The 10,668-nt window shown below is 30.0% G+C and overlaps 2 protein-coding genes across 3 annotated transcripts in view; both read right to left on the reverse strand.

Annotated features, from left to right (window-relative positions):
- The window catches only part of LOC101497424 (uncharacterized), an 8,572-nt gene extending 8,374 nt beyond the window's left edge, over positions 1–198 (reverse strand). Inside the window, exon 1 of the mRNA XM_004501188.4 lies at positions 24–198. Coding sequence (XP_004501245.1) covers positions 24–104 — 81 coding nt within the window. The 5' untranslated portion in view covers positions 105–198. The remainder of the gene's footprint in view (positions 1–23) is intronic.
- Positions 199–4,640: 4,442 nt separating this feature from the next.
- Positions 4,641–10,449, reverse strand: LOC101496875 (uncharacterized). Of its 2 annotated transcripts, none has more exons than XM_004501186.4 (6): positions 10,298–10,449; positions 6,472–7,658; positions 6,322–6,372; positions 6,101–6,199; positions 5,569–5,733; positions 4,641–5,028 (listed from the first exon to the last, which is right to left on the reverse strand). In XM_004501186.4, exons 2-6 carry the CDS (start codon positions 7,627–7,629, stop codon positions 4,879–4,881), a joined length of 1,623 nt encoding a protein of 540 aa, XP_004501243.1. In that variant the 5' UTR covers positions 7,630–7,658; positions 10,298–10,449; the 3' UTR covers positions 4,641–4,878. The 2 variants fall into 2 exon arrangements, with proteins under 2 accessions (XP_004501243.1, XP_073225193.1); XM_073369092.1 differs by lacking the exon at positions 10,298–10,449 and adding an exon at positions 9,761–10,024.
- Between the last annotated feature and the right edge of the window lie 219 nt (positions 10,450–10,668).

Below are 10,668 nucleotides of genomic sequence, written 5' to 3' on the forward strand. Positions count from 1 at the left end.
AGTGAGAGTGAGAAGAGAAAAACCTTGCGAGAGGAGAAATCGGAGGAGAAAGGGTTTTTTCTGAGCCTCTTTCTGATAGACTCTTCTTCCACGTCGCTCTCCATTTTAATTAAATCACCTCAACCTACTACAACAGTTATGGTATGCTGTCTTCCAATCCCCCAACGTGTGTGTAACTGATCATCGTATTCTGTGACTCTTCGCGCGGACCAACCCACCAGCCCTGGGCCTGCTACGTACTGGGCTCCTTCATATGGCCCGTTTAAATTACATTTTTCCTAAGTTCTGATTTAATCCAAGACTCATTAACCACATTTGTAATCATTTTGAGCTTGTAGTACAGGCAAGCACCTCGTGGTCATGCCATAAAAATAGAGGAGCTGTCACTTTTATTTATTAACTCATCCATTCCACTAAATTATGATGGTGTTGTATAAATTTCGTGGGACACGTGAATTTTATCAATAAAAGATAACATTTGGATCATTATAGTTGAAGAAATACGTAGTATTGAATGTTTCACAAGATGACTAAAACAATTAAATGAGTTACCGCAGCTAATTCAAATCAAATCATAAAAAAGGTGTTGAAAAATATGTTATGGAGCGAGTGGGTTGTTGATCTAAAAATGATTGTAGATGAATCATGGAAACTCTTTTGATGATTCAAGAAGAGCTGATTTTTGGGATCTAATATGGAATTGTGGTGTTTGTTACAATGTCTTTTTGTAATAAAATCATTTTTTTTTAAATAATAATACTCACTTTTGAAAATCTTCATCTATTTGTTTCAACTTAAAAAAAAAATGAGAATTCAAAAGTATTTTAAAAATTGTTTCAAATGAAAATTTATTTTTTAATATCTTGTTTGAACTTTTAAATGACTTATAAAACTACATTTGAGAAACATATAATGCATAATTGTATGTAGAGGGTTCCTCATCACCTCACGTGTTTGCAAAATACTAAGATCTGGTGGTGTACTTTTATTCAATTTCATACTACTAAAAATTAAAATTAAATAAAAAACCGAAAAATTAACATTTTATGCCATGCACAATGGCACATAATGATTTAATGTGTGAAATTTCTTCGATAGTTTATGGTGCACCGTAAATTTAAACTATAGTGTGACCTGCGTGTTATAAGTGTTGATATATTTTTATATGTTATATATAAATTTTTCATTAAAAAGTATATAATTATTTTTCAATACAAAAATAGATAAAATAATGATATAAAAGTTTTATATAACTAATAATACAATTATTTGTATTTTAAAAATTTTTAAAAATGTTAAAATTTTAAATATGTCAACATGAAATGAAAGTGACTTTTATTTTCATAAACATCTTTTTTTTTTATTTACACACTTTAAATTTAGTTTACTTGCACCAATGTTGCTTCTCAATGAATTTAGTTGAAGAAATAACAATAATTGTTTTTGTTGAAGAATCTTTGAACATTTGTAACTAATAATGTTATATAGTTTCTTAATGTGATATAATCAAATGTATTGTAAACTTGAAATTAGATAGTCGAGATCGAATAATATTTTTTAAAGCAAATATTAAAAGTGTAAAGACATCATAGTGATTAATTGACATTTCAACTTCCATTTACCTATAAATATTTAGACACCCTAAAAATATTTTTAATAAAATGAAAAGACCGATGACAAAAAAAAAAAAAAAACTAAGATCATCTAAGATTGAATAATCTATTTATTTATATTGTTAAAATGAAGTTAATTTTTAAATAGTAAAAGACTGAATCATTATAATAACACTTTTTAGAATATAATTAATTAAGCTATAAGTTTTTCTTTGCCAACATATGTTTAGCATTAACACACCAAAAATTTAAAATCGATTATATAATCTATTTAAATCATAAATACGAAAATGTGTTATAATGTATATTTCTTGTTATGAAAATACAATAATATTAAATCTTTTAAGAGATAGTTTTGTCGTCTGTTGTGGTCTAACTTAGTTCAAGAGATTAATCTTTACAATTGTGCATGGAGGATATCATATTTATATAACAAAAGATATTGCTTTTAAATGATAATTGTATGATTTCTTGAATGTATCATACACTATCAAACTTTGTACTTTATCATTTTATGTAGCAAAGGTAAACCAATCATAGTATTGCACATTAAGATATTCATACAATGCTTCAAAGTTTTGTAATGACTTTTAAAGTACTTTTTTAGAGATGTAACATTTCATTTAGTTTTTGTTAGTGCAATTTAAGTGATGGACACCGAAGAGTTTTAAAAATGAGATTTCGTGTTCAAAATCTAATAAAACTAATATAACTACTAATTTACTAATATTTATTTATTAAAAAAATATGTTTGAGCTATTAATAATGATATTAAATATGCCATTTTTTTTTGTAAAGTAAGATTGAAAGTAAAATAATAGCTTAAAGGATAATTGAATTTTCCAACTAATTTTAGTATTAGTGTTTTATTATTTGTTGAAACTTGAAACTTGAAACATTTTATTTAAGATAAACTTCTCCATATTAAAATCTAATAAAACTAATATAATCACTAATTTATTAATATTTACTTTATAAAAGCATATGTGTAAGCTATTAATAATGATATTGAATATGTCATTATTATTATTTTTTAAAAGGAAAATTAAAAGTAAAATAGTAGCTTTAACTGATTTTTCCAATTAATTTTAGTATTAATGTGTATTTATTTGTTGAAACTTGAATGATTTTATTTAAGGGAGACTTCAATTACAATTATTTTTCACATAAATTTATCAAACTATTAAAAAAAAATTAAAATTGCAATATTTTGTATTAAAGAGTAAAATGTCGTTGATCAATTTTTTTTATTAAAATTAAAAATATAATAAGTTCAAATTATTTTAAAAGTCTATATTCTATCATGGTTGAGTGAGATGCGTGATGAATTTAAATCATTTAATATTAAATTGATTAAACATGAAAGAATCGTGTTTAGAGGTCATATCAAATTTGTAGATGAAAATATTTGAGGACATAAACTACATTTTTTTAACACGACATAAACTACAAATTGATATAGAGAATACTAAATGTGTGACGAAATTTTAATGGAATGAAAGAAAACTGTAAATATTTAAATTTTTTCTTACATATAACTCCAATTTTTCAAACTCAAATATATATCTTTGAAATGTTCGAGATACTTGAGTTCCAATTTATTTTTATTTTTTTACCGAATTTTCTGATAACTTTAGATATATAACATTTTCGTTGAAAGTTTATCAATTTTTGTTGTTCCAATTTAAGCGGTACTTTATTTGTATTTACATGTAATGAATTACAATGAAAACATGTATATTTATATGTAAAAAATTACCATGAATACATATTTGAATTAAATTATAGTTTGGTCGTTGAGGAATACTCAAGAGTTTCCATGAGGTTTTGGGTCCAAAATTAGATAAAATTAATATTATTAATTTACGAATATTTATTTATAATAGAAACATATTTTCAGTTAAAAATAAGTTTTTGTGAACGAAGATTAAAAATAAAATAATAATTTAAAGGATGTTAAATTAAATTTAGTATTAATATATATTTATTTGTGGAACTTGAAACGTTTTGTTTAAAGTAAATTTTAATTATTTATCAAATAAATTTATTAAAAATTGTTTATTAACTATTATAAAAATCAAAATTACAAGTTTTTGTATATTTCATCATGGTTGAGTGAGATACTAATGTATTTGAACCCTCTAATATTGAATCCATTAAACATGAAAGGGACTACGTTTGAAGGTCATATCAAAATTATAAATGATAATAGATTTTTTATTTATTTTAGGACATAAACTATAATTTTTTGAATGACAGAAGATACAAATTAATATAAAAAACCCAAATGTGTAATGAAAATCTAATAGAATGAAATAAAAATGTCAATACCTGAGTTTTTTCTTACATATAAATCCGATTTTTCAAACTCAAAATATGTGTCTTTGAAATGTGTTGAGATGCCTCCATTTCAATTTTTTTTGTCCGATACCCGATTAAATGTCTTAAAACACAAAACTAACACCCATATATAGATAGAGGTGTTTTGCCTAGTTGTTGTGACAAGTTATAGTTCGTTCTATAGGCGTAGAGAAATTTACTGATTGAGTTACAATTTTTTCAAGAAATGAGGAGATATGACTTCATGAGATTATATTTGTATTTGCAAATGATAACTGATATATTTAGGATGAGATAGTTAATAAGACATAATTTATTATCAACAAATATGTAAAGTTATAAATGGAGAAAAAGTAAAAGTTGATTGTAGTGAGAAGATGGTAGATTTATTTTAACGAGGAACTTTTGTGTGTGAGTTTTCAATATGTATATGATGTGTGAGATGCAAAAACTAAATTGAAAATGTAAAATGAATTGTAGAAACTTATGAAGAGCGCCACATAAAAATATAAATGATGTGCCGCAAATGCTATAATGTACACATAAGGCGTGACTTGTTTGACTTGAGTCTATTTTAATATATTATTAAATTGATAGATTGATTTGCACCTCATTATAATGCATTGCACTCTCCACATTGTATCTTCTCCGTCCAATGCAGCGTTCGCTGTCAAATAGAGGCAATCATTAAACAACTAGCAAGGACATAAGATGGGATTTATTGCACCAGCAGCTTAACAAGAAGTTTCAATCTATCAAGCCAGTGGCTTGTATTATTTGATAATAATGGGTATGAATATATTGACTATGTACAAAAGACCAATAAGAAGAGGTGAAGAGAAACTGTTTTTGTACAAAAGAGAAAATCAAGATGAACAGAAAGAGGAGGTAGAAAGAAATCAGTCTACACTCTCCATTGTCTGGCCTAGTGGGATGAGGATGAACTTGACGTTGCCACCGATGCTTTGCAAATAGGGCACCAGTTCTTTAGCCGTAGCCACTGCTGTATGCACACCAAATGATACTTGTGCTCACACTGTAGACTCCCTAATTCATCTGCCACCACATATTCCTCCTACAAATAAAATCAACTTATCTAAATCAGATCCAGTAACAACAACTTCCAAATTGCATACCAGTATGAGAGACCTAGATTCTTTCTATTCGTGCAAAGGATAAAAACATGTGCCTGTTAGGATTGGGAGTTTGTTTGAGGGAGCTTATAGAAAGAGCTTACGACATGATTATAAGTTGTTTTCAGCTTATTTTCATAACATATCCATGATAGCTTATGAAAACAATTTATAGCTTATATAAAAATGATTTGACTTTATTTTAATTTTTGTTACAGAAATAGCTTATGCATAAGCATTTCTATGATCGTGTTTGTGCTATAAGCATATAAATAAGCTGTTTATCCAAACAGGGCAATGCTTATGAAGTCTATAACAATGCAACATATTTACTAGCTTTGGTTAAACCGTGGGCGGAAGACCCTTTGCTCTACTACAATCAGATATCAACTGATCTTGATGATGTTTAATAACACCCCAACTGCTGTGAAGAAATTACAATGATGCAAAGATCTTAATACGAGAATTGAGAAGAAAAATACCTGGCAGATGCTGCATTTGATATCATCCTTATTCTCATTGCAACTCTTAGCTGCATTGTTTGAGGGTGAGGATTGATAGAAACTTCTCTTTAGGCATTCTGATAGAGCTTCCTCTGTTACAGCGGTGCTCACAGTGCCCATCCTCTCTTCCAGAGCCAGTAGTTCCTGTAATTCATAGAAAGTTTACGAGGTAAGAATCGCAAATAACTTTAAAAATATAAATTATCACAAAATAACCAGATGCAGTATCAAGGATAATGAATCCTTCTTAAAGCAATGTCCTGCCACTAAGCTAAATTTCAACTTTCTTCCCTAGAAGTTGAAGATATTGTTTACTCCCAATAAGCAGCATTTACCATAAGGTTATAATCCTTGCATTTGCTTTAGTTACATACATTTTCAAAAATATTTTCATCTAAACCTGCCGTAATCACAAAACCTCCAAATAACAGTACATATTGCCAGAAAGAGAACTGTGAAATTAAGCACACAACAACAAAATGAATAGTAGCACCTTGCGACATTAACAAACCTCATAAGACATATTATCAATGTCCAACCGCATGTCTCTGTGCTGGTCATAGAAGTTTAGTCCAGTAAGGAACAAGTTGGACTCCAACATAAGAATTTGCTGTTAAGACACAACAAATGCATCAAATAACTGACAGATTAAGTCAAGCAAATTTTCAATCAAGAAATACCTCATGACATAACTGAATAATTAAGTCAAGCAAATTTTCAATCAAGAAATACCTCGTGTGTAAGCTCAACATCTTGTTCAATCCTCTCAAGTGCCAACAATACCTGAATACAATTTAAAAAACAGTAACTTAGTCATAAACGTTCACATTAATGACCACGATAACAAATAAGATGTAATTCCTATGTTTAAGTGAAAATTACCTCGGCAATACCATCCATGTTGTAGCGACGTCGAAAGCCATCCCGATTTATTAGAGAATGAGTGAGGCCATATTCAACAGGAGACCCCGGCATAACACCATATAACTCCTCACTGCTAGTACCTGCTCCACTGTAAGAGCTTGGACTTGAAGGAGTCTCTAGAGAAGCATGATGTTGTACACCAGGAGCATTAAGATTGCCAGAATGAGAAAAAGAAGGTATCATAATAAGGGACTGATTAGGTGCTACATGATTAGCATTTCCTTGGCCAGAAAGTCTTCCCCTAGCATGACCACCAACTGATCTCCGTGTTCTAACAGACACTAAATTGCTGTCGGGTCTGTCCCTGTGAGGGTTATTTCTAGATATTCTTGAATCGGAGATAGATATGCCGTTTCTCGAAACAGAATTCCGCCCTTCTACCGAGGGCCCGTTAATTTTCTTCCCTCTAGCTGTAGAACTACTTTCCCCGTCACAATTTCTCTTTTTTATAGCATCCTTCCTTCTGTTGAGGGTTGAATCTGATGGTGTACAACCGGCAGGGATAACATCAGAGATGGAGTTGCATCTTAGGTTCCTTAACCCATACCTACTGGTACCAGCACGTGTCCCTGGACCAGTACTTTGAATTTCTTGACTACGTAATCCAGGTTTAGGATGAAAATTCCTCCTAGATCTTGTATTAGATGCTAAACTAGAACTCCCTACTTCCATCAGCGTGACATTACTGGACTCTGAGTTTTCTCCTTCAGCTTGAATCCCCCTCTTATTTTTTTCAGGTGGAGGTACTAGCTTCGAAACTTCTGGTTCATCTTGTACACTACTAGTTTCAGATGAATCTGTCTCTATAGGTAATGTTTTCTGAGGCTTTTTAAGGGGTTTTCTTGGGTTACTACTCCCAGAGAATGTTTTAGAGGAGCTTCCAATTGTTTCCTTGCCAGTTGAAGAGTACCTAAATGAAGGCCTCAAAGATTTACCCTTTTCAGAAGAACCGATTTGAGCACCTTTAGGAGAGTTGACTCTGCTGCTGCAACCAAGACGGCTACATACTTGACCATTTCTATCTCTAGTATTGGCAGTATCTTTAAACATGTTGCCCATACCCTTTTTAGGGACTACCACCCCATCAGTGGCTCTTTTACCAGAATATTCATCCATCAATATTCAACAGTTTATTCCCTTCAAATCTGAAACACAATGGCACGGTGTAGATGATCAAAAACTCATACAAGCTACATGATTGTCAGAAACAATGAAGCATTATATTCATATGTACTAGGACACAAAAAATTAAAACATTTCTTCATAGCAATGACTTATAAGCAGAACTCGAGCTGAAAAATGAAGACTACCCAGGCATTTCTGGGTTTGCATACCATCAAGTATGAGAATTTTCTCACTTCATATGATATATCTAGAAAATGTTACAAACTTGGTTACATATCACATCTAGAATTAATCACATTAGTATGTTCTTTTTAATCTCCAGTAATTAAGTTTATGCACCGAAAGGCAACAAATTATGATAAATTTGTACTTTTTAACAGATGGAGTAGACCAACATATTTTATTGACATCATCCACAACAATTTGGACAAAGCTCTTAAATGAAACATACATAATTTCTGAAATTCAACTGAACGAGGACAAAACTATATTTGTCATAAGATAAAATGGGTCATAAATAAGACATCTATCATTGTTAACACACTTAAGTTGAATCAAGGAGACAGAGCAGACTATCACAGCGAGTATTTAGAAATTCCTTAGACAATAAATTCAATCTAAACAAAACAAAGTCGTAACAATTAACCATTAAGTTGATTCATAAGTCCGATGCCAAATTTGTGATTTGAGGGTTTTATCTATCACAATAATATTATAATAATTCACTGAGCAAGTTGAGTTAATTACTTAGATTTTGCATGCTCAATATACATCCTTAGAAAATTTGAACTACATCAAAATAGGTGCATTACATCAAAAGTTTAAAAACGGCCCGAATTCACATGATAAAAATAATCTAACCTCATGGTCAGGATTCCAGAAAAACAGCAACATAGACAAGCATTCATTCAAAATTACAAAACAGCAATAATGAAACCACGCCTCACATGAATTATTTATTTCTTGCTATATATATTACTACCTCTCAATAGATAATCATATATGTAAGTAATGCAATAATAAAAAAACAGCAATGATGAAACCACACCTCATTAAATTATTTATTTCTTGTTAATTGCTTTGGTTTGTTATTATGCTTGATTATTATAAGAAATAATTTTGTAACTTTTTCAACAAGCAAACAAGATTTCACCTGAAATTACAATTGAGGCATATATTTGGTCGCCTAAAATGTGTGTTTATTTTACTTGTTAATAAGCAGGTAAGAGACTTTTAAAGTGAACAATGAAGTACATTTCTAAAAACAATGAAAATGTCAAAAAAAAAAATACATCCTCATTAAACCAGCATTTCCTCTTATCTCCATACCAATGGTTTACTTCATGAGTCCCTCTCGTCAAGGTACAAATTTTAGAAAATGGAAACACAAAATGTTTTCACAAAGTAAACCGCAAGGCCGGCCCAACACGTTATGAGGCCTAAAGCGAAATTATTAGATAAGGTCTTTTCAAAATTTAATAAATAAATTATTAATATTTTATTTAATAATTATATAAATTTTGTTTAACAAAATTAATGACATTTTCAAATCTATTTTCTCTATATTTTTCAAATAATGAAATAAGACATTTCAACGCTTATACGGCAACACAGCATACACTCACGTAAAATTTTCCATATTTTAAAATATTTGAGTTTTTTTAGGGAGGCCTAAGCGTTTGCTTTGGTGGCCTTACCCTTGGACCGGCTCTAATCAGAGCCTAAGTTTGCTCCTCCAGATATTTACATAATGATATAGAATAAAGGCTCTCCACCATATACACTTTCTTTTTATGTTTTTACTCAAGTGAACCAGCATGGCACAAATCACATGCATATGGATGATACACCTTGAGCTTAACTACACGATGACATGAAAAATTGCACACAAAAGTTTCAGCCAAAACAATTAAAAAAGAAGAAAGTGAAACAGAAAATCACAAACCAATACACGATCATATGATGAAGATGAAAACCGAGGGCCATAAACCACGGTCATACAAACTACAAAGCAACATTTTTTATTCCAAAACAGAGAAACCCATTAACTCAAAACCAATCAATTTTGGATTTTTAGAGTGAAATAACAATAAGTGAATTAGAAAAGAAGAAGAAGAGTAACCACATAGCCATGATTGATTTTTAGAAAAAGTGGGAGGTCGCTTCATTTTAAAGGACGAAGCTTTACATCAAATATTCTCCACACAATCACAAAGACTTCCTCTCCGTTATTTCAGCGCTCAAATTAAGCTCAACACTAACCATACTTACAAAGAAAAAAATCAAAATACAAAAATTATTAAATAAATAAATAAATAGAAACCACAATTTCTAAAATTTTACCAAACCTATTCCTAACATAACCAAAAAACTTCCCTCTATTAGTTTCATAAAAAAACTGAAATTTATTTCATCATATAAAAATATATCAAAAATTAAAATTCAACTGAGATGGTCTTCATAATTTTTTTATTTTATTTTATTACTAGTATCAAATTAGATATAGAGATGAACGCTGAGAAAAATGATAAATAAACCAATTCAATCGTCGATTATTTTCAATTAAAGTCAATAGAAAAAGAAAGTTAGAAAAATAGTGTGGGGGAGTTAGAATTTGAATAGAATATGTTTAGCAGAGAAATTTGAATTTCTTAGCTACCTTTTTTCGCTGGTATGATTCTTTTTCTTCTTGTTGTTGTTCTCCGTTTGAAAGTTTAGAAGAGAGAGAAGAAAATTGCATAGAAAGTTTTTAAGAGAGAGAAGCAAAGTTTTAGAAGCAATAAACTACGAATGAAGGTGTTTTAACTTAAATATTTATTTAATTTAATAATAAAAATAAACTTTTTTTTATTTTGTTAAGGAAGAGGAACTAAAAAATTAGTTACCGAAAAAGAAGATGAACAAAATTAACGAAAAGGGTTACAGTGGCGCCGTCCTAATTGAAAAGCGTAGGGAATGAGATCTGGACCGTTGATTTGGAGAGTTTGGAGGGTTTGGATTGAGTGTGATGTCACAGAACCTTGTTTATGA

This window comes from Cicer arietinum, chromosome 5 (assembly GCF_000331145.2).
Source record: "Cicer arietinum cultivar CDC Frontier isolate Library 1 chromosome 5, Cicar.CDCFrontier_v2.0, whole genome shotgun sequence".
NCBI classification, from domain to species: Eukaryota; Viridiplantae; Streptophyta; class Magnoliopsida; order Fabales; family Fabaceae; genus Cicer; species Cicer arietinum.

Excerpts from the sequence above, each read along its gene's own strand:
- LOC101496875 (XM_004501186.4), bottom strand. The coding sequence starts at position 7,629 with ATGGATGAATATTCTGGTAAAAGAGCCACTGATGGGGTGGTAGTCCCT. Across the intron at positions 5,734-6,100 it reads TTGATAATATGTCTTATGAG|GAACTACTGGCTCTGGAAGA; the intron begins GTTTGTTAATGT and ends TATGAATTACAG. Across the intron at positions 5,029-5,568 it reads TCAAATGCAGCATCTGCCAG|GAGGAATATGTGGTGGCAGA; the intron begins GTATTTTTCTTC and ends TTTTATTTGTAG.